At 44.7% G+C, this 24800-nt stretch overlaps 1 protein-coding gene and 3 pseudogenes across 1 annotated transcript; 3 read left to right on the top strand and 1 right to left on the bottom strand.

Annotated features, from left to right (window-relative positions):
- The first annotated feature begins 2695 nt into the window (after window positions 1–2695).
- Window positions 2696–4830, top strand: LOC147978390 (uncharacterized; annotated as a pseudogene).
- A 4795-nt stretch (window positions 4831–9625) lies between these two features.
- LOC147978391 (uncharacterized) lies at window positions 9626–11385 on the top strand (annotated as a pseudogene).
- Window positions 11386–15010: 3625 nt separating this feature from the next.
- Window positions 15011–21140, top strand: LOC125546606 (polyadenylate-binding protein 5-like). The gene is made up of 7 exons (XM_087546250.1): window positions 15011–15553; window positions 18373–19148; window positions 19221–19298; window positions 19390–19479; window positions 19923–20036; window positions 20338–20541; window positions 20701–21140. Exons 1-7 carry the CDS (start codon window positions 15325–15327, stop codon window positions 20932–20934), a joined length of 1725 nt encoding a protein of 574 aa, XP_087402376.1. The 5' UTR covers window positions 15011–15324; the 3' UTR covers window positions 20935–21140.
- Window positions 21141–21852: 712 nt separating this feature from the next.
- Window positions 21853–23129, bottom strand: LOC125546607 (BTB/POZ and MATH domain-containing protein 1-like; annotated as a pseudogene).
- Window positions 23130–24800: the final 1671 nt, after the last annotated feature.

Below are 24800 nucleotides of genomic sequence, written 5' to 3' on the forward strand. Positions count from 1 at the left end.
ACTCCCTGACAAGTGGACCGGCGAATGACGATGACATGGACGATGAATAGTTACTGTGAGCTGTACGTGGGTGTGTCCCACCTGTAAGTGTAGAGTGGTATAACTAGGAGATGAGCAGTGGTGCTCGGGGTGTGTTGTAATTGAATCCTGTGAACCTTCTCATCTTTTCAGCTGATAATCTCATCCCCTTTTGTCTGATATCTCATCCCCTTCTCCAAGCTATCCTCTGATCCTTAGATGTCCAGATCGGGACACCACAACACACTCTACGCTCGATCCAGTTTAGTATCCCAAACATTAAATGGTAGTGATATATGGCCCTGGAAACTGATCGAACTTACTAATTCCTATAGTAGTATATGTGGACCCAAAATCAATCTCCAGCGTGTAGATATCTCCATCAAAAACACACTCGTCTCCTCGACCCCAAAGTTAATGCCCAATACTTATCATTACACAAAGAAAGGAAGTAATTAATGCATCAATTAATGAGAAGCGAGTATAGGACTCGAGAGCATATCCATCCAAGAGCGTTCACCTATAAAAACACCCCTGCTCGATGAATCCATCCTGTGCCTTCCGAGACTGTATTCTGTTGCCTTTTGAGCAAGCACTCTTGCTCGATCGATCGATCGACCGATCCCGTGCCTGGCCACTGGTTGGCGAGCATCTTACGCAATGGCAGGTCGCCCGTTGCTGGTCCCGGCTGTCATGCTGCGTCCTCCTGGACCGGCGTTGGGCTCGAGGGCCTCGCTATACGTCGGCGACCTAGATGATGGCGTGGCGGAGGGGCATATCTACGCCCTGTTCTGCCAGGTGGCGCCCGTGGCGTCCCTCCGTGTCTGCCGGGACGTCACTGGCAGGTCACTTGGTTATGCCTACGTGAATTTCTACAGCCGGGAGGACGGTGAGTTTGGCTTCATCTCTTTTTTTTTCTTTTTTTTGGGTTGTCTTTGTCTCTTTGCATGTTCATCTACTCAGGCTTGGATTGGGGATACAAAGAACTTACGAGGATGCGTGGTTTTAGATCTTGGTTGTGAAGTCTGTGATTTACTAGATTTCCCATACAAGATGTGGCACACCATCGGTTGAAGTTCTATTTTGGCATTTTCTTGTTCTGGTCAACAGAGGCGAGGGTCTTTTGATGGAACGCGTGTAGATAGTGTGTTGACCTGCAGTTTATAGAACAACGTGTCACTAACATAAGTAGTGTTGGAATCCGTAACCGTTTCGGGTTTGCGGAATCTGATCCTAACGGAATCGGGCTCGGAATAGGATAAATGATTGGCAAAAGCCAACGGACACACACAGTGGTTGCAATTAAACGTGTGTTTACCTACATACCATATATTTTTGTCGTAAAAGAAATTGACATGTTCCTATTATTGGTGATGTCTTTCTTATTCAGGTCGTAACACTTGAGAATTGAATCACAAGTTGAATTGTAGTTTGTTGTTAAGTTAGGTTGGTTGTTTTCAAATTAGCCAACATTAATTGCTGTTTGTGTCTGAGTGAAAGGCTTCGTACACTGCTTGTGTTTATTATGAACAGACGAGAATAGGAATTTGGGCTAAAATCCTGTTAAGAGTTCTCCATAGATTGTGCACCATGGGGTAGAAAATCGCCGTAGATAATATAGTGTTGTCGGAATCTGACTCAGAACCGGATGTATGATTTGGAAAAAATAAGTAGACACACACAATTGTTCCAATTAATATGTGTTTATCTGTTCGCTGAGTTATGCCGTAAACGAAATGACATGTTCATATTACTGGTGGTTGTCTATCTTATTTATGGTGTAACATTTGGGAGTTGAATCGTTAGCGAGAGGAATTGTAGTTTTTATTAAATTAGGTCACATGATTTGTTTTCAAGTCATCCAAGATTGATCATTGTTACCAATGAGGGAATGACTTCATAGATTGCATTTGGCGATTAGGAAGAGAATGGAATTTTGACTAAATCTCGGTAAGACTTCTTTATAGATTGGGTTTATGCACATTCCATAAAAAAAACCAAGACCCTCGCTTCGATAGATCACAACAAGAAATATAACTTCAAGGCACTGTAGATTAGGAAGAGAATGGAATCGGCAGTTTGTAGATTGGGGAGATAATGGAATCAGCAGTTTGTAGAACATGCTGCCGAGCACTGACATCAGGGTTAGAATCCGTAACCGATTCGGGTTTCCGATATGGCAAAAAATCTTTGTGGAAACAAATGCTGTCGGAATACAACTTAGAGTGGACTGGCGAACGATGATGACGTGGACGATGAATAGTTATTGTGAGCTGTCGCGTGGGTGTGTCCCACCTGTAAGTGTAGAGTGGTATAACTAGGAGATGAGCAGTGGTGCTCGGGGTGTGTTGTAATTGAATCCTGTGAACCTTCTCATCTTTTCAGCTGATAATCTCATCCCCTTTCGTATGATATCTCATCCCCTTCTCCAAGCTATCATCTGATCCCTAGATCTCCAGATCGGGACACCACAATTGGTAATCAGAGCCTGTGATTGCTCCCCTCGCGCTCACAATCCGAGATCAATCCGTAAAATTCCACTGCGAAAGGTGCCTTGATTTGCTTCGGCTCATTGGCTCGAAATCCTTAGCGGGGTTGGATTCGATTCAGGAGAGCCGCGACGGCGCTGTCCAAGATCACGAAGCCCTCGGCGCAGACGGAAATTTTGTTGGGCACAATGGAGAAGATGCAGGCGACGTTGGATGAGATCCTGACCCGCTTCACCGCCACGGATACCAGCGTCAAGACCGTCTCCGAGGAGGTCATCAGCCTGCGCAAACAGGTAGAGGAGTTTGGCGACGAGATGGACCACATCAAGCGCCGCGTCCACGACACCGGCAAGTCAACCCCATCATCCTCGTCCGCGCTGCATCAGGAGACCGCTCCGCCACCTGCCGACAAGGGCCATGGAGTGCCGCTGCTCGTCAATAATCATCCGCCGCTGCTTGGAACTCCTCAACAGCAGCCGTCCGGATTTCACACCGCGCCATCATCACCACATGAGCAGGATGTGCGGCCCACCCTCCACGCCCAACCAGATCAGGAGGAGTACCGGCCGCGTCAACCACGCCATGATTTTCCATGTTTCCATGGTGAGATGCCCCTGCTTTGGATAGACCAGCGCTTGACTTATTTCGAGATGTACCGAGTGCCTGTTCATCACTAGGTCAGTACTGCTACTCTGTACTTGGATGGATTTGCTGCGATGTGGTTTCAGGCATATAAGCGTTTGCATAGACGTCTCACTTGGGATGAATTCACGGGTGCTGTGGTGACTGAATTTGGGCATGACGAGTATGATGTTCAGATGACTAAGTTGCAGCAGTTACGGCAAACCACTTCTGTGAATGAATATAAGGCCCAATTTGAAGAGTGTATGTATCATTTGCTTTCTCTGGATCCAACCATGAGCACTCGCTGGTTTGTCTCTCAGTTTGTCTTTGGATTACGAGATGAGCTTCGTGGACCTGTGAGATTGCAGGCTCCTACTAGTGTTACTTGCGCTGCAGCTTTGGCAAAAATTCAGGAAGAAGAAGTGGAACACATACGACCCAGAAATCGTCCCGCAGCTCCAACAAAACATCCACCACAACCTGTAGCAGTGTGGTGCATACACCAGCTCTGGGACGAACAGAATTGCCTCGCCGTCAGGGCAATGATGACTTTAACAGGGAACGGCAGATCCGTGATTTTCGGCGCGCCAATGGTCTTTGTTTTAAATGTGGGGATAAGTATTCCAAAGAGCATCCGTGTAAAAGATCAGGTCAGCTACTCACTATTGAAGTTGGAGAATTTGGTGAAGTATTATCAGATGATGCAGTGGTTGCCCTGGATCTCTTGGAAGAAACAACAATACCCGCTACTTGCTATCATCTTTCTGTGCATGCTCTCGCGGGAACAGAAGCTTTGGAAACAGTTCGCATTCGTGCTTTGGTGGGAAATCAGGTGATGCTCTTGCTTATTGACTCTGGCAGCACACACACGTTTGTAAATAAGAGCTTTGCAGAGTGTGCTGGTTGCACTATTCAGTCAGTCCCAATAGTTTCAGTTAAGGTAGAAAATGGACAAATTTTGTCATCTGATGCTCAAGTACAAGGGTTACAGTGGTGGACACAAGGATCTACATTTGTAACTGATATGAGGATCCTGGAGCTTGGGGCCTATGATGCCATATTAGGCATGGACTGGCTAGAGCAGTTCAGTCCTATGATCTGCCATTGGCGTCAGAAAACATTAACATTCAATTATTTGGGAAAATCTATTACACTGCAGGGTGTCCTTTCTAAACCACAAGAGTCACTCCGGGAAATGTCTGTGGAACAGTTAAATAAGTGGATTTCGGGGAATGAGGTCTGGGCCATGGCTATGATTGATCCTATACAGCAAACAACAGAATCTGTACCCAACATAGTGCAATCAGATATGCAGTCTTTACTCGAGGAATACCATGATGTTTTTGATCAGCCCACTACTTTGCCACCGCATCGTGCCTTGGATCATTCGATCTCGTTAGAACCAGGAGCTCATCCAACAAACAGTCTCCCCTACCGGTACTCTCCATTGCAAAAGGACGAGATCGAACGTCAGGTCTCGGAAATGCTTGACAGAGGGGTGATTCAGACAAGCATGAGTCCGTTCGCGTCTCCGGTGCTGTTAGTTAAAAAGAAGGACGACACATGGCGATTTTGTGTTGATTATCGTCGCTTGAATTCCATAACTTTGAAGAACAAGTTTCCCCTACCGGTCGTTGATGAGTTGCTGGACGAATTGGCTGGCACTAAATTTTTCTCCAAGTTAGATTTACGCGCATGATACCATCAAATTCGCATGAGGCCAGAGGATGAAGAAAAGACAGCCTTTAAAACACATCATGGCCACTTTCAATTCCGAGTGATGCCATTTGGATTAACGAATGCGCCAGCCACATTTTAGTGCATTATGAATCTCATTTTTGCTAAATACCTCCGCAAGTTTGTGATAGTCTTCCTGGACGATATCTTGGTCTACAGTTCATCTTGGGCAGAGCATTTAGAGCATCTGCGTCTGGTGTTCGAAACACTTCGTCAGGCTCAATTCTTTGCTAAGTTATCCAAGTGTTCTTTTGGGCAGAACAGTATTCAGTATCTTGGCCATATTATCTCTGATTCCGGTGTTGCAACCGATCCCGAGAAAACAGTGGTGATGGAACAGTGGCCAATTCCTAAGACAGCAACTGAACTACGAGGATTCCTTGGCCTAACAGATTATTACCGTAAATTTGTTAAACATTATAGTCTGATTGCTAAACCACTGTCTCAACTTCTGACCAAAAAGGGTTTCTACTGGAATGAACAAGCAACACAAGCATTTCTTGCTCTGAAACAAGCTATGGCACAGGCACCTGTCCTGGCATTGCCCAACTTTTCCGAGCCCTTCACCGTGGAAACTGACGCTTGTGACACTGGAGTGGGGGCAGTGTTAATGCAGAAAGGGCATCCAATTGCATACATGAGCAAGGCTCTTGGGATACTTAACTGTAAAATGTCCATCTATGAAAAAGAATTCCTTGCTGTGATTATGGCTGTGGATAAGTGGCGTCCTTATTTACAGCGCGGCCCATTTCAGATAGTCACCGATCATAAGAGCCTCTGCAACCTAGAGGATCAAATTTTGACTACTGATTTGCAACGCAAGGCAATGGCCAAGCTCGTGGGTTTACAGTTTCAGATTAAGTACAGAAAGGGCAGTTATAACGGTGCTGCCGATTCCTTGTCTCGAGTGGGCCATTTATTGGAAGCACATGCCAATTCCACCTTGCAACCTGATTGGGTCCAGGAGGTTTCCAATTCCTATGTCACTGACACAGTGGCCACTCAGTTATTACAAGAATTGTCAATTCAATCTCCTAATGCAAAAGGTTATGCATTGAAGAAAGGCCTAATTACTTACAAAGGCAGAATGTATATTGGTGCAAATCTTGCCCTACAAACTAAGCTGATAGCAGCTCACCATGATACTGCAGTGGGAGGCCATTCAGGTATTCAAGCCACATACCACAGATTGAAGCAGCTGTATTATTGGCCAGGTCTTAAGGTTGCCGTGGAAAATTATATCCATCAATGTATAGTGTGTCAACAAGCAAAACACACTAATACAAAACCAGCTGGCCTTCTGCAACCCTTGCCACCCCCGACAGTCCTTGGACTGAATTGACAATGGATTTCATCGAGGGTCTTCCTAATTCAGAGGGTGCAAATTCAATATTGGTGGTCGTTGACCGCTTAACAAAGTATGCTCACTTTCTGCCCTTGCATCATCCTTTCACAGCAACTTCAGTGGCCAAAGTTTTCCTGGATACTGTGGTGAAACTACATGGTATTCCCAAAACCATTATCTCTGATCGTGATAAGATCTTCACTAGTAAGTTTTGGAGAAACCTGCTGCAATCCATGGGTATTGAGCTCCACTACAGCACCGCTTACCATCCGCAAACCGATGGTCAGAGCGAACGAGTAAATCAATGTTTGGAGCAGTATCTTCGTTGTGCTGTACAAGACAATCCTCGTCATTGGCGTCGTTGGCTATCCATGGCAGAGTTCTGGTACAATTCCAGTTTTCATACTGCTCTTCAATGCTCACCATTCCAAGCTTTGTATCACATTGCCCCAAATTTTGGAGGAATGCCTAACCTTACCGTGTCCAATGACTCGCCAGCTGCTAGTGTTGTTATCGACTATAAGGCACCGACTGAACTTTTGCGTGCTCAGCTGATACGAGCCCAACAACTCATGAAGAGCTATGCTGACAAGAACAGGACTGAACGTCAGTTTCAACCGGGTGATCAAGTTTTGCTGAAACTCCAACCTTATGCCCAACAAACAGTGGTCAATCGTCCATATCCCAAATTATCCTACAAGTATTTCGGTCCATATATTGTTCTGGAGCGCATTGGTGCTGTCGCATACAGACTACAATTACCAGTTTCAGCTCAGGTACACCCAGTCTTTCATGTGTCCCAATTGAAGCCATTTACTCCAAACTACACTCCTGTGTATACGGATATTCCTGCCGTGCCGGATTTGACAATAGTAGCACCGGTACCTGTTGCAATCCTTGATCGTCGGATGGTACGCAAGGGCAATGCAGCAGCACCTCAAGTTCTCATTCAATGGGCACATGTTCCTCCAGAGTGTGCTACCTGGGAGGATTACTATGTCGTCAAAAGCAGATTTCCTGAAGCTCTTCTGTGGGACGATGAGCAAGCTCAAGCGGGGGGCAATGTCACGCCTTCCTCCAATTCGGCGGACAGCGAGTCGCCGGCTCTAGACTCCCTGACAAGTGGACTGGCGAATGACGATGACATGGACGATGAATAGTTACTGTGAGCTGTACGTGGGTGTGTCCCACCTGTAAGTGTAGAGTGGTATAACTAGGAGATGAGCAGTGGTGCTCGGGGTGTGTTGTAATTGAATCCTGTGAACCTTCTCATCTTTTCAGCTGATAATCTCATCCCCTTTTGTCTGATATCTCATCCCCTTCTCCAAGCTATCCTCTGATCCTTAGATGTCCAGATCGGGACACCACAACACACTCTACGCTCGATCCAGTTTAGTATCCCAAACATTAAATGGTAGTGATATATGGCCCTGGAAACTGATCGAACTTACTAATTCCTATAGTAGTATATGTGGACCCAAAATCAATCTCCAGCGTGTAGATATCTCCATCAAAAACACACTCGTCTCCTCGACCCCAAAGTTAATGCCCAATACTTATCATTACACAAAGAAAGGAAGTAATTAATGCATCAATTAATGAGAAGCGAGTATAGGACTCGAGAGCATATCCATCCAAGAGCGTTCACCTATAAAAACACCCCTGCTCGATGAATCCATCCTGTGCCTTCCGAGACTGTATTCTGTTGCCTTTTGAGCAAGCACTCTTGCTCGATCGATCGATCGACCGATCCCGTGCCTGGCCACTGGTTGGCGAGCATCTTACGCAATGGCAGGTCGCCCGTTGCTGGTCCCGGCTGTCATGCTGCGTCCTCCTGGACCGGCGTTGGGCTCGAGGGCCTCGCTATACGTCGGCGACCTAGATGATGGCGTGGCGGAGGGGCATATCTACGCCCTGTTCTGCCAGGTGGCGCCCGTGGCGTCCCTCCGTGTCTGCCGGGACGTCACTGGCAGGTCACTTGGTTATGCCTACGTGAATTTCTACAGCCGGGAGGACGGTGAGTTTGGCTTCATCTCTTTTTTTTTCTTTTTTTTGGGTTGTCTTTGTCTCTTTGCATGTTCATCTACTCAGGCTTGGATTGGGGATACAAAGAACTTACGAGGATGCGTGGTTTTAGATCTTGGTTGTGAAGTCTGTGATTTACTAGATTTCCCATACAAGATGTGGCACACCATCGGTTGAAGTTCTATTTTGGCATTTTCTTGTTCTGGTCAACAGAGGCGAGGGTCTTTTTATGGAACGCGTGTAGATAGTGTGTTGACCTGCAGTTTATAGAACAACGTGTCACTAACATAAGTAGTGTTGGAATCCGTAACCGTTTCGGGTTTGCGGAATCTGATCCTAACGGAATCGGGCTCGGAATAGGATAAATGATTGGCAAAAGCCAACGGACACACACAGTGGTTGCAATTAAACGTGTGTTTACCTACATACCATATATTTTTGTCGTAAAAGAAATTGACATGTTCCTATTATTGGTGATGTCTTTCTTATTCAGGTCGTAACACTTGAGAATTGAATCACAAGTTGAATTGTAGTTTGTTGTTAAGTTAGGTTGGTTGTTTTCAAATTAGCCAACATTAATTGCTGTTTGTGTCTGAGTGAAAGGCTTCGTACACTGCTTGTGTTTATTATGAACAGACGAGAATAGGAATTTGGGCTAAAATCCTGTTAAGAGTTCTCCATAGATTGTGCACCATGGGGTAGAAAATCGCCGTAGATAATATAGTGTTGTCGGAATCTGACTCAGAACCGGATGTATGATTTGGAAAAAATAAGTAGACACACACAATTGTTCCAATTAATATGTGTTTATCTGTTCGCTGAGTTATGCCGTAAACGAAATGACATGTTCATATTACTGGTGGTTGTCTATCTTATTTATGGTGTAACATTTGGGAGTTGAATCGTTAGCGAGAGGAATTGTAGTTTTTATTAAATTAGGTCACATGATTTGTTTTCAAGTCATCCAAGATTGATCATTGTTACCAATGAGGGAATGACTTCATAGATTGCATTTGGCGATTAGGAAGAGAATGGAATTTTGACTAAATCTCGGTAAGACTTCTTTATAGATTGGGTTTATGCACATTCCATAAAAAAAACCAAGACCCTCGCTTCGATAGATCACAACAAGAAATATAACTTCAAGGCACTGTAGATTAGGAAGAGAATGGAATCGGCAGTTTGTAGATTGGGGAGATAATGGAATCAGCAGTTTGTAGAACATGCTGCCGAGCACTGACATCAGGGTTAGAATCCGTAACCGATTCGGGTTTCCGATATGGCAAAAAATCTTTGTGGAAACAAATGCTGTCGGAATACAACTTAGAGTGGACTGGCGAACGATGATGACGTGGACGATGAATAGTTATTGTGAGCTGTCGCGTGGGTGTGTCCCACCTGTAAGTGTAGAGTGGTATAACTAGGAGATGAGCAGTGGTGCTCGGGGTGTGTTGTAATTGAATCCTGTGAACCTTCTCATCTTTTCAGCTGATAATCTCATCCCCTTTCGTATGATATCTCATCCCCTTCTCCAAGCTATCATCTGATCCCTAGATCTCCAGATCGGGACACCACAATTGGTAATCAGAGCCTGTGATTGCTCCCCTCGCGCTCACAATCCGAGATCAATCCGTAAAATTCCACTGCGAAAGGTGCCTTGATTTGCTTCGGCTCATTGGCTCGAAATCCTTAGCGGGGTTGGATTCGATTCAGGAGAGCCGCGACGGCGCTGTCCAAGATCACGAAGCCCTCGGCGCAGACGGAAATTTTGTTGGGCACAATGGAGAAGATGCAGGCGACGTTGGATGAGATCCTGACCCGCTTCACCGCCACGGATACCAGCGTCAAGACCGTCTCCGAGGAGGTCATCAGCCTGCGCAAACAGGTAGAGGAGTTTGGCGACGAGATGGACCACATCAAGCGCCGCGTCCACGACACCGGCAAGTCAACCCCATCATCCTCGTCCGCGCTGCATCAGGAGACCGCTCCGCCACCTGCCGACAAGGGCCATGGAGTGCCGCTGCTCGTCAATAATCATCCGCCGCTGCTTGGAACTCCTCAACAGCAGCCGTCCGGATTTCACACCGCGCCATCATCACCACATGAGCAGGATGTGCGGCCCACCCTCCACGCCCAACCAGATCAGGAGGAGTACCGGCCGCGTCAACCACGCCATGATTTTCCATGTTTCCATGGTGAGATGCCCCTGCTTTGGATAGACCAGCGCTTGACTTATTTCGAGATGTACCGAGTGCCTGTTCATCACTAGGTCAGTACTGCTACTCTGTACTTGGATGGATTTGCTGCGATGTGGTTTCAGGCATATAAGCGTTTGCATAGACGTCTCACTTGGGATGAATTCACGGGTGCTGTGGTGACTGAATTTGGGCATGACGAGTATGATGTTCAGATGACTAAGTTGCAGCAGTTACGGCAAACCACTTCTGTGAATGAATATAAGGCCCAATTTGAAGAGTGTATGTATCATTTGCTTTCTCTGGATCCAACCATGAGCACTCGCTGGTTTGTCTCTCAGTTTGTCTTTGGATTACGAGATGAGCTTCGTGGACCTGTGAGATTGCAGGCTCCTACTAGTGTTACTTGCGCTGCAGCTTTGGCAAAAATTCAGGAAGAAGAAGTGGAACACATACGACCCAGAAATCGTCCCGCAGCTCCAACAAAACATCCACCACAACCTGTAGCAGTGTGGTGCATACACCAGCTCTGGGACGAACAGAATTGCCTCGCCGTCAGGGCAATGATGACTTTAACAGGGAACGGCAGATCCGTGATTTTCGGCGCGCCAATGGTCTTTGTTTTAAATGTGGGGATAAGTATTCCAAAGAGCATCCGTGTAAAAGATCAGGTCAGCTACTCACTATTGAAGTTGGAGAATTTGGTGAAGTATTATCAGATGATGCAGTGGTTGCCCTGGATCTCTTGGAAGAAACAACAATACCCGCTACTTGCTATCATCTTTCTGTGCATGCTCTCGCGGGAACAGAAGCTTTGGAAACAGTTCGCATTCGTGCTTTGGTGGGAAATCAGGTGATGCTCTTGCTTATTGACTCTGGCAGCACACACACGTTTGTAAATAAGAGCTTTGCAGAGTGTGCTGGTTGCACTATTTAGTCAGTCCCAATAGTTTCAGTTAAGGTAGAAAATGGACAAATTTTGTCATCTGATGCTCAAGTACAAGGGTTACAGTGGTGGACACAAGGATCTACATTTGTAACTGATATGAGGATCCTGGAGCTTGGGGCCTATGATGCCATATTAGGCATGGACTGGCTAGAGCAGTTCAGTCCTATGATCTGCCATTGGCGTCAGAAAACATTAACATTCAATTATTTGGGAAAATCTATTACACTGCAGGGTGTCCTTTCTAAACCACAAGAGTCACTCCGGGAAATGTCTGTGGAACAGTTAAATAAGTGGATTTCGGGGAATGAGGTCTGGGCCATGGCTATGATTGATCCTATACAGCAAACAACAGAATCTGTACCCAACATAGTGCAATCAGATATGCAGTCTTTACTCGAGGAATACCATGATGTTTTTGATCAGCCCACTACTTTGCCACCGCATCGTGCCTTGGATCATTCGATCTCGTTAGAACCAGGAGCTCATCCAACAAACAGTCTCCCCTACCGGTACTCTCCATTGCAAAAGGACGAGATCGAACGTCAGGTCTCGGAAATGCTTGACAGAGGGGTGATTCAGACAAGCATGAGTCCGTTCGCGTCTCCGGTGCTGTTAGTTAAAAAGAAGGACGACACATGGCGATTTTGTGTTGATTATCGTCGCTTGAATTCCATAACTTTGAAGAACAAGTTTCCCCTACCGGTCGTTGATGAGTTGCTGGACGAATTGGCTGGCACTAAATTTTTCTCCAAGTTAGATTTACGCGCATGATACCATCAAATTCGCATGAGGCCAGAGGATGAAGAAAAGACAGCCTTTAAAACACATCATGGCCACTTTCAATTCCGAGTGATGCCATTTGGATTAACGAATGCGCCAGCCACATTTTAGTGCATTATGAATCTCATTTTTGCTAAATACCTCCGCAAGTTTGTGATAGTCTTCCTGGACGATATCTTGGTCTACAGTTCATCTTGGGCAGAGCATTTAGAGCATCTGCGTCTGGTGTTCGAAACACTTCGTCAGGCTCAATTCTTTGCTAAGTTATCCAAGTGTTCTTTTGGGCAGAACAGTATTCAGTATCTTGGCCATATTATCTCTGATTCCGGTGTTGCAACCGATCCCGAGAAAACAGTGGTGATGGAACAGTGGCCAATTCCTAAGACAGCAACTGAACTACGAGGATTCCTTGGCCTAACAGATTATTACCGTAAATTTGTTAAACATTATAGTCTGATTGCTAAACCACTGTCTCAACTTCTGACCAAAAAGGGTTTCTACTGGAATGAACAAGCAACACAAGCATTTCTTGCTCTGAAACAAGCTATGGCACAGGCACCTGTCCTGGCATTGCCCAACTTTTCCGAGCCCTTCACCGTGGAAACTGACGCTTGTGACACTGGAGTGGGGGCAGTGTTAATGCAGAAAGGGCATCCAATTGCATACATGAGCAAGGCTCTTGGGATACTTAACTGTAAAATGTCCATCTATGAAAAAGAATTCCTTGCTGTGATTATGGCTGTGGATAAGTGGCGTCCTTATTTACAGCGCGGCCCATTTCAGATAGTCACCGATCATAAGAGCCTCTGCAACCTAGAGGATCAAATTTTGACTACTGATTTGCAACGCAAGGCAATGGCCAAGCTCGTGGGTTTACAGTTTCAGATTAAGTACAGAAAGGGCAGTTATAACGGTGCTGCCGATTACTTGTCTCGAGTGGGCCATTTATTGGAAGCACATGCCAATTCCACCTTGCAACCTGATTGGGTCCTGGAGGTTTCCAATTCCTATGTCACTGACACAGTGGCCACTCAGTTATTACAAGAATTGTCAATTCAATCTCCTAATGCAAAAGGTTATGCATTGAAGAAAGGCCTAATTACTTACAAAGGCAGAATGTATATTGGTGCAAATCTTGCCCTATAAACTAAGCTGATAGCAGCTCACCATGATACTGCAGTGGGAGGCCATTCAGGTATTCAAGCCACATACCACAGATTGAAGCAGCTGTATTATTGGCCAGGTCTTAAGGTTGCCGTGGAAAATTATATCCATCAATGTATAGTGTGTCAACAAGCAAAACACACTAATACAAAACCAGCTGGCCTTCTGCATCCCTTGCCACCCCCGACAGTCCTTGGACTGAATTGACAATGGATTTCATCGAGGGTCTTCCTAATTCAGAGGGTGCAAATTCAATATTGGTGGTCGTTGACCGCTTAACAAAGTATGCTCACTTTCTGCCCTTGCATCATCCTTTCACAGCAACTTCAGTGGCCAAAGTTTTCCTGGATACTGTGGTGAAACTACATGGTATTCCCAAAACCATTATCTCTGATCGTGATAAGATCTTCACTAGTAAGTTTTGGAGAAACCTGCTGCAATCCATGGGTATTGAGCTCCACTACAGCACCGCTTACCATCCGCAAACCGATGGTCAGAGCGAACGAGTAAATCAATGTTTGGAGCAGTATCTTCGTTGTGCTGTACAAGACAATCCTCGTCATTGGCGTCGTTGGCTATCCATGGCAGAGTTCTGGTACAATTCCAGTTTTCATACTGCTCTTCAATGCTCACCATTCCAAGCTTTGTATCACATTGCCCCAAATTTTGGAGGAATGCCTAACCTTACCGTGTCCAATGACTCGCCAGCTGCTAGTGTTGTTATCGACTATAAGGCACCGACTGAACTTTTGCGTGCTCAGCTGATACGAGCCCAACAACTCATGAAGAGCTATGCTGACAAGAACAGGACTGAACGTCAGTTTCAACCGGGTGATCAAGTTTTGCTGAAACTCCAACCTTATGCCCAACAAACAGTGGTCAATCGTCCATATCCCAAATTATCCTACAAGTATTTCGGTCCATATATTGTTCTGGAGCGCATTGGTGCTGTCGCATACAGACTACAATTACCAGTTTCAGCTCAGGTACACCCAGTCTTTCATGTGTCCCAATTGAAGCCATTTACTCCAAACTACACTCCTGTGTATACGGATATTCCTGCCGTGCCGGATTTGACAATAGTAGCACCGGTACCTGTTGCAATCCTTGATCGTCGGATGGTACGCAAGGGCAATGCAGCAGCACCTCAAGTTCTCATTCAATGGGCACATGTTCCTCCAGAGTGTGCTACCTGGGAGGATTACTATGTCGTCAAAAGCAGATTTCCTGAAGCTCTTCTGTGGGACGATGAGCAAGCTCAAGCGGGGGGCAATGTCACGCCTTCCTCCAATTCGGCGGACAGCGAGTCGCCGGCTCTAGACTCCCTGACAAGTGGACCGGCGAACGACGATGACGTGGACGATGAATAGTTACTGTGAGCTGTACGTGGGTGTGTCCCACCTGTAAGTGTAGAGTGGTATAACTAGGAGATGAGCAGTGGTGCTCGGGGTGTGTTGTAATTGAATCCTGTGAACCTTCTCATCTTTTCAGCTGATAATCTCATCCCCTTTTGTCTGATATCTCATCCCCTTCTCCAAGCTATCCTCTGATCCTTAGATGTCCAGATCGGGACACCACAACACACTCTACGCTCGATCCAGTTTAGTATCCCAAACATTAAATGGTAGTGATATATGGCCCTGGAAACTGATCGAACTTACTAATTCCTATAGTAGTATATGTGGACCCAAAATCAATCTCCAGCGTGTAGATATCTCCATCAAAAACACACTCGTCTCCTCGACCCCAAAGTTAATGCCCAATACTTATCATTACACAAAGAAAGGAAGTAATTAATGCATCAATTAATGAGAAGCGAGTATAGGACTCGAGAGCATATCCATCCAAGAGCGTTCACCTATAAAAACACCCCTGCTCGATGAATCCATCCTGTGCCTTCCGAGACTGTATTCTGTTGCCTTTTGAGCAAGCACTCTTGCTCGATCGATCGATCGACCGATCCCGTGCCTGGCCACTGGTTGGCGAGCATCTTACGCAATGGCAGGTCGCCCGTTGCTGGTCCCGGCTGTCATGCTGCGTCCTCCTGGACCGGCGTTGGGCTCGAGGGCCTCGCTATACGTCGGCGACCTAGATGATGGCGTGGCGGAGGGGCATATCTACGCCCTGTTCTGCCAGGTGGCGCCCGTGGCGTCCCTCCGTGTCTGCCGGGACGTCACTGGCAGGTCACTTGGTTATGCCTACGTGAATTTCTACAGCCGGGAGGACGGTGAGTTTGGCTTCATCTCTTTTTTTTTCTTTTTTTTTTTGGGTTGTCTTTGTCTCTTTGCATGTTCATCTACTCAGGCTTGGATTGGGGATACAAAGAACTTACGAGGATGCGTGGTTTTAGATCTTGGTTGTGAAGTCTGTGATTTACTAGATTTCCCATACAAGATGTGGCACACCATCGGTTGAAGTTCTATTTTGGCATTTTCTTGTTCTGGTCAACAGAGGCGAGGGTCTTTTGATGGAACGCGTGTAGATAGTGTGTTGACCTGCAGTTTATAGAACAACGTGTCACTAACATAAGTAGTGTTGGAATCCGTAACCGTTTCGGGTTTGCGGAATCTGATCCTAACGGAATCGGGCTCGGAATAGGATAAATGATTGGCAAAAGCCAACGGACACACACAGTGGTTGCAATTAAACGTGTGTTTACCTACATACCATATATTTTTGTCGTAAAAGAAATTGACATGTTCCTATTATTGGTGATGTCTTTCTTATTCAGGTCGTAACACTTGAGAATTGAATCACAAGTTGAATTGTAGTTTGTTGTTAAGTTAGGTTGGTTGTTTTCAAATTAGCCAACATTAATTGCTGTTTGTGTCTGAGTGAAAGGCTTCGTACACTGCTTGTGTTTATTATGAACAGACGAGAATAGGAATTTGGGCTAAAATCCTGTTAAGAGTTCTCCATAGATTGTGCACCATGGGGTAGAAAATCGCCGTAGATAATATAGTGTTGTCGGAATCCGACTCAGAACCGGATGTATGATTTGGGAAAAATAAGTAGACACACACAATTGTTCCAATTAATATGTGTTTATCTGTTCGCTGAGTTATGCCGTAAATGAAATGACATGTTCATATTACTGGTGGTTGTCTATCTTATTTATGGTGTAACATTTGGGAGTTGAATCGTTAGCGAGAGGAATTGTAGTTTTTATTAAATTAGGTCACATGATTTGTTTTCAAGTCAGCCAAGATTGATCATTGTTACCAATGAGGGAATGACTTCATAGATTGCATTTGGCGATTAGGAAGTGAATGGAATTTTGACTAAATCTTGGTAAGACTTCTTTATAGATTGGGTTTATGCACATTCCATAAAAAAAACCAAGACCCTCGCTTCGATAGATCACAACAAGAAATATAACTTCAAGGCACTGTAGATTAGGAAGAGAATGGAATCGGCAGTTTGTAGATTGGGGAGATAATGGAATCAGCAGTTTGTAGAACATGCTGCCGAGCACTGACATCAGGGTTAGAATCCGTAACCGATTCGGGTTTCCGATATGGCAAAAAATCTTTGTGGAAACAAATGCTGTCGGAATACAACTTAGAGTCGGATGTATGATTCGGAAAAGTCAAGTAGGCACACACACCGGTTGTAATTAATGTGTTTTTATCTACCTATATATTTCTGTCACAAACTAAATGTTCCCATTATTGTTGATGTCTATCTTACTTACGCCGTAATACTTGGATTGAATCGTCGGCGAGAGGAATTGTAGTTTTTTGTGAACTTTGGGTTGGTTTGTTTCAAATTAGCTAACATTAGTTGTTGATTCCATCTGATTTTATGGCTTCATAGATTTCTTCTGGTCATTACGAATAGGAAAGAATAGAATTTGGGTTAAGATCCTATTAAGATTTCTGCGTAGATTGTGCACCATGGTGCAAAATTCGACGCGGAAAATAATGTTGCCGAATATGTCGGAATCCGACTCAAAATCGGATATATTATTTTGAAAAAGCAAGTAGGCACACACGATTATTATTTTAGTTAATGCATTTTTTTACTTGCAGGATTCTGTCATAAACAAAATGTTATGTTCATATTATCGGCGTCGTCTATCTTACTTACGGTCTAACTTTTGGGAGTTGAATTGGTTAGCGAGAGAAAATTTAGCTCTTTGTTAAATTGGGCCACACGGTTTATTTATTAGATAGCCAAGATTTGTAGATTGCACACGGGAATTAAGAACATAAGAGAATGGAAATAGAGCTTAAATTTCCTTACGACATTGTAGATTGTGCATCATGCATGGTGTAGAACGTCATCGTGGAAGTTAACATTGTCACAATCCGACTTGGACTCGGATGTGCATATGATTAGGAAAAAACAAATAGCTAGAATTTGGTTACAATTAATGTGTGTCTATGTTCTTATTTCTTTCTAACTAAACAAAAGGACATGTTTCTGTTATTGGTGTTGTCTATCTTTTTTATGGTGTAACATTTGGGAGTTGACTTGGTTAGTGAGCGATTTTTTTAAAAGTTTAGTCCATGCAGTTTGTTTTCTAGTTTAACCAATTCATTGTTGTTTCCATCGATTCCTCCATAAGTTGGTGTGGCAATTTGGAAAATATAAACAGGAGGGAACTGAATGTGGGTTAAAAGTTCGTTAAGAATTTTTCTAGTTTGTGCACCATGGTGTTGAAATGTGCTACATTACACTAGGTAGATTGTATGATCACGATGGCCCCATGGATTTCATAGTTAACCTAGTCAAATTTTCATCAGTTTATTCATGCTCCACGCTGCCAAATTAGTTAAGAGCGAAATTGTACATAGTTCAAATTGGATATTAGCTTTGCATATCGGACATCCGATAATTATCTTCTCGATGAACATCCTGTCATATATAATACACCATGTTGTATCGTGGTCAATTATACATATACATACCATACCTACACTATTGTTTTCACCTTAACCTGATTTCTTTTTCTTTGTATTTGTATGTTTGCTTGCCCTACTAGAGGATTTGAGTTTAATACTGCAATTACCTCTAATAATTTTGTATGTGATTGTTTTGCAGCCAAACGTTCATTAGACTCTTTAAATTTTACACCTCTCAACGGGAAGCATATCCGAGTTATGTTCTCGAATGGGGACCCAACGCTGCGATTGAGTGGAAAGGCCAATATATTCATAAAAAATCTTGTGCCAAATATTGATGGCAAGAGCTTGAGTGATATGTTTGGTCGCTATGGCACTATACTATCATGCAAAGTGGCCACTCACTTTAACGGTCAATCAAAAGGGTACGGATTTGTTCAGTTTGCAGAGGAGACATCTGCCAATGATGCCATCGACAGCTTGAATGGCAAGTTGGTGAATGGCAAACAAATTTTTGTAGGTCTCTTCATTCGTCGTCAGGAGAGGCAGCCAAATATCAGCGCGAGTAATTATACAAATGTATATGTGAAGAACTTGCCAAAGGAATTCACTCACAATGACCTTCTGCAAGAGTTTGGTCCTTTCGGTACAATTACTAGCGCTGTAATCATGAGAGATAATGATGGAATATCCAAATGCTTCGGATTCGTTAACTATGGGGAATCAGAATGTGCTACAGAAGCTGTGAAAAGTCTTAATGGTAAGATGATTAAGGATACAATTTTGTATGTTGGAAGAGCTCAGAAAAAGTCAGAAAGAGAAGCAGAACTGAGAGAAAACTTTGAGCGTGCGAGAAATGAGAAATTCAAAAGCTTTGAAGGGCTCAATCTATACGTGAAGAATCTAGATGATAGTATTAATGATCTAAATCTTAGAGGGTTATTTGAATTTTTTGGTGAGATAGGATCATGCAAGGTACTTCTCTCTTTATTTGCTAGCTAATTTTGTTTCTTAGTATCATGGCTCACCTTCTTAACATTTTTTTAGGTTATGGTTGATTCACAAGGAAGGAGCAAGGGTTATGGCTTTGTGTCATTTACAACTATTGCAGCTGTCCACAAGGCTGTAAGTAACATGGTTTAGTTGTATGCAAACGTGCCCAATGCATCCAGTTGACTAGTTTAGATTATTAAATCATCTTTGATCAATGTGGTAGATTGACGGGATGAACAGGAAGATAGTCGGCAAAAAGCCATTGTATGTTGGTGTAGCTCAACGCAAAGAGGAAAGACGAGCGATGCTAGTGGTACATCTTTCCCAAGTGATCATTTTGTACATTAGGTGCCTTCTGCTGATAAGTGATAAATAGTGACTTCTTTTAATTAATCTTATATGCTGATAAGTGCTGTTTGAGTTTTAATATTGCTATGTGTCCATGTCTACTACATGTCCAATTATTTACGTATTATTTGTTTCATTTTTGCACATAGCTGATGAACTAAAAGAAAATCAGTTCAGTTATAAATAAGTTGTATATTGTCCCATCCTAAGGATAACATAGACTGAGAATCAATGTGGGTGAGTGTTAACAAAATGGTTATTTTTTTACCGTCCAAATAAAGTTAAGTAAAACAGGTTCTCTCTTGTCACCTGTGTGTCATTGAATATTTGAACATTAGATCTTCAACTGTTTCAAGAATATATACAAGGGACACATCACAAGCTTAATGCTACTGACATTGTTTCTAGGCACACTTTGCTCGTATTCAGAACACAGGAGTTCTAGCACCCGCAGTACCACAAAATTTTGCTCCCCGTCAGTTCTACGTCAGTCCAGGAGTGCCTGGCATGTTCCCACCACAGGTTCCTGCAGGCTTCGGGTATCAGCAATTCCCACAACAGCATTTCACTCCTTGGGTTCCTAGCGGCATGACGCCATATACGTATAACATGCCGAGGCCACTGCACCATGCTTGGCGTGGTGTGCATCAAGGAATCAATCTACACCGACAGGTATTATGGCATGAGAGATGACCATTTTTTGACCTAAGTTTTTTAATCCTTAATGCATCAGGTACTCTTGCAAAGTGCATCCAGCCGTGCCCATGTTCAGATTATGTCACAAGTAATCAATTCACCTGACTTTCTTGCTTTTACAATGCAGATGGTGTACCCAAATGCCAACCAAGCCTTCACATACATGCCAAATTCTATGAATGCGAACGCCAACTCTGTGATGGTTCCCCCGGGCTTCGCACAAACTGATAGTATTGTCTCTATTCCATCTGTCGCAAGCAAGAACACCACCACCACTGTTGTAGATTCTTCTGCCCCGGAGAAACAACATCCTTGTAAGGATAGTGGAATTGTATTAGGACGTGCTAATTTCACAGTTACAAATTTTACTTGGCATGCATATTTTATATATTAGCCATTTATGTCAATGAAGGGTGAATTTTGAGTTTGGTCGTATATTTTGTTTACCTTGCAGATTCAAGACGAGAAATTGTACCCGCTGGCTGAACAGCTTGAGCCAGAATTAGGAGGGAAGGTGACAGGGATGCTGGGTGAAGCAATGGAAGCTCTGCAAGGAAGGAAAGTGCAAGAGGCCAGGGATACTGTTGACCTCGCATCCGTACCATCATCATCGACCTTGAGTGTTAGCAGAGATGCTATTGACCCCGCTTCCACAGCGTCGTCCTCGATTGCTTCCGCTGACGGTGCTAACCTTGCTCCGGCACCGTCATCCTCAAGTGCTTGAATGCTGGTTCCTAATATCTCTATCTCGACTTGAAATTTAGATGGTTGGATAATGTTTAAGAAGATTCCTGATTTAATGTTGCTTCATGATATTTTCGGTCAGAGTTTTATTCTTTTCTGTTTGTTCTTAGGTTAAAGTGCTACTGCATTTTCCCCAATATTTAGGATAACTTCAGATAAAAAATTAGACAGTGTCTTCTTCCTTTAGCAGGGATCCTATAGTTTACGTCCAATATAAGGACAAGAAAATATTTTGACGGTATCTGTTAAACAATTCATGATGGCCTCGCAAAAGAAAAACACAACAACCAAAAGTGCAAATAGCATGTTATGGCAAATAGCTTCAGCCTCTAAATCAGCTAAATTGATGCTAAACAGGGGCTAAATGGCGCTAAAACTGCCAAGTAGTACTATATGGAGAGGTCGTTTACATGGACAAGTAGCATTTGCTTTTCTCTTCTACAACTATATCTCCTAATCTTTCGTAAGTTTATATATTACTAATGTTCAACTCATCTACCCGGGGAAAAGGCCCTCTCCTCAATGACACAATGAAAATCCTAGACCCCTCGCCGCCGTACAACGCCCCAGGGTGTATGGTGTGCCACAAGCTTGTGCCAAATGGTCAATGTGCCAGCGGAGTTGCCTCAGGTGAAGGCGGTGACGGCGTGAACATGTGCAGTGGGATGCTAGGGAGGTGAGCGACCACAGGAAAGTTTAGAGTACTGTGAACATCTCACAGATTGCTAGATGTTTCATGTGATGTAGTAGTACATATATACATTCAAACTTGTCGATAGATACATGGAAGAAACTAGTTAAGAATTCTGAGGCATACAATGTGGAATCGGCAAGCTTCAGTTCTACAACTTCAACTTCAAATTCTGAGGCATAAATATCGAAGTAAAGTGTTTTTTCATCACTTCATTGCACGTTCAATGAAGTCGTTGCAGTAAATCTTGAGCTCCTCGTAGTGGTGTCGCAATGCCAGCTCCAGAGTGCTCATCGCGTTGTCTTTCGACAGGAGATGAGCGAGCAAATTCTCGCACATGGCCTTCATCCTCTCCAGGCGGAACCGGCATGCCGCCGCCAGCATTTCTCTGGCTACCACCGTTTCATTCACAGGAACCAGCTCATCGGTATAGACAAAGTGGAGTATGGCCCTGAGCACAACGGCCTTCATATCGCCGATCCGTACGACACTGTTGGTTGTCGACGCCTCTAATGTTTCGTATAGAAGCAGCGACCGCACGGCGCTGATGAGCCAGTGCGTGTGAATCTCGCTCTCCTGGACCAGGGACGTCACGTCTGACCATTGCTTGCTCACCATCAGCTGCTCGAGGTGCCTGACAATGTTGGACGGCGGCACGACGATCATAGGTTTGGCGATGGTGATGCTAGTACTAGTGGTGCACGCCTTCGTGTGGACTTCAAGGTCGCAACGTATGGTAAAGGAACCATTGTGGCCTATGTATGTGACTTTGCAGAATTCACCATGATGAACTTTTGAAACCCCCAGGTTTCACGTACCCTAGTAAAAATATCTTCTGAACAAGCACAATCGATGGTGATTTGCCACTAGGGTCACCGATCAGGAACGTCTTGGACAACTTGACCCTAGCAGTTCCAGGATCAGACCATAAACGGAGGTAGACAGATATGTGCTCCCCACCCTCCTCCGCCGAGTACACAGATAGGTATACATTGACCGTCGTACGCACATGCTCGTCTCATTCTGCAACCAACCCACATGAAAAAACAACACAAAAAGCTTCATTCTTTCTAATGCAGACTAATGGCCAGGTACATACATACAGAAATAAGTCTTGACGCACGTGAAAAAACAGCCAACAAACAGCGCACGCTCAAACAATTTGCCCGAATTTCCAGTCTCTTAATTTTGTGGTGAATAACTTAAATGTGAGGTAAATATGAAATAGCAATTCTGTCGCTCGCACGCCACGTCGCCTTGTGGTCCCACGACGCCTCCTCTATCCTCTTATGCTAGATCGAGCCCATCCCCTTTCTCTCTTCTCGCATCACATCTCTGTACGAGATGCGGCGCGGCTGCCGGTGATTGCCGCGACCAGAACTGTGCGTCTCCCCTCCCCCGCGCCGTAGCCTGGCGTTCATCTTGTCCGTCAGATCGACCACCGCCGGCGCTGCGGAGACACTGCATCGCAATGCAACATCCATGACTGAGAATGGGGGAAGATTGACTACTGTCGGGGATATACCCCGCGGCGTAAACCGGTCGGAAGTATAACCTGGCCGGACTAGGCGTTTCATTGGTAAACCGCCATAGGATTGGCGGTTTACGTGTCTGGCGGTTCACTGGTATGACGATTCACGAGCCTGAAGACTCATTGGTGACCCGGCGCGTGTTCCAGATGGATGACAAGGCCCAAGGCCCAACATGCCGGTTTATGATAATGGTGGGCCGGTTTAAGAGGAAAGGCATGAGGAACATTTATGTTACAAGGAGTTAAGACCTGGACTTGTATCCGGTTTGTATTAGAGATAGACTAGTCCTAATCCTAATAGGACTCTACATGTAACCCGCCCCTCCAACATATATAAGGAGGGGCAGGGCTCCCCAAAAGGAGGGAGAGGGACAAGTTCCACGGGTTGGACAAGTTAGGTTTAGACAATAGCTCGCGAGATAGAGCACTCTTGTAACCGTGGTCATCATCATCAATATCAATGAAGCAGAATGTAGGCTTTTACCTCCACCGTGAGGGGCCGAACCTGGGTAAAAACATCGCGTCTCTCGTCCCGCTCAACCCCTCTCAAGCTACCACATAGATGCGTTGGCCTCGCGACTAAGTCCTGACACTAAGGACATCTGCCATGACAATTTCATGATAGTTGGCGCCTACCTGGGGCTTGCGCACGGTGGTGTTGAGTTCTTGGAGGGATCTCTTCTAGGGATCGAGGATCTTTCAATTTTCCGGTTGAGGAAGAGCCGGTCTCAAAAGATCTAAATCAAAAGTTAGGGTTGCATTGCGTGCCGTGGCACGTACTTACGATCTGGTGATCCGGCGTCAGGTTAATTTTTGGAGTGTGTTCTTGAGGCTAGGGAGTTTTCCACTGCAGATCCAATCCGTACCGACGACTTATGGTCAAATCAAAAGCAGCAGTGCTAATCCACCAAACCCTACTGATTCGTGCATACTATGGTGGGAGCACGTAAGGAAAAGCTGTGATTGTTCCATACGAACAGGCCCGTCGATGAGGGGGAGCGGAATGAGCGACCGCACAGGGCCTCCAAAATCGAGGGGCCCCCATCGTAGAAAAAACCAGTATATAAAAGATCCGTTTCATTGGCTCACTTGATCGCTAAAAAATAAGTACATATAGGTACAGGAAAAAACCAGTACGTACTGGCTCCCTAGAACGCTAGAGGCCCAAATTAGCCTACAGCCCATTACCCCGATGGCCAGAGCGGAAGCCCTGGAGGTTCAGGAATCAGAAAAAGATACAGATCGTTCAATTCGCAAGTCGCGATTGGCGATGCCCTAGCAATTGTGCCGGCGTAGTTCAGTTGGCTCCGATCTGATCCGGGCCATCCGGCGATCCCATCGTCCATCTGCTGAACGCTGATCATCTGCTCATCTGATTGTGCCGGCGCAGTTCAGTTGCCGTGAAGACTGAAGACGCAACAGTCAACAGGGACGCCCGCTGTGTTTTAATCTTCAAGACCAAGGTTATTTTTCCAACTTATTTTCTTCTATTCAAACGATCTACACATTTAGTCATCTAGTTACTATTTTAAACTAATTACATTCTATTTGATCACTTGTAATTTTGTTAGGTTTTGTGCTTGGATCTTCATCATGTCCATTAGAATTAGGAAGCATGATTCTG

The sequence above is a fragment of the Triticum urartu genome, chromosome 3A, assembly GCF_056163025.1.
Source record: "Triticum urartu cultivar PI428250 chromosome 3A, HENAU_Tu73, whole genome shotgun sequence".
Taxonomy (NCBI): Eukaryota; Viridiplantae; Streptophyta; class Magnoliopsida; order Poales; family Poaceae; genus Triticum; species Triticum urartu.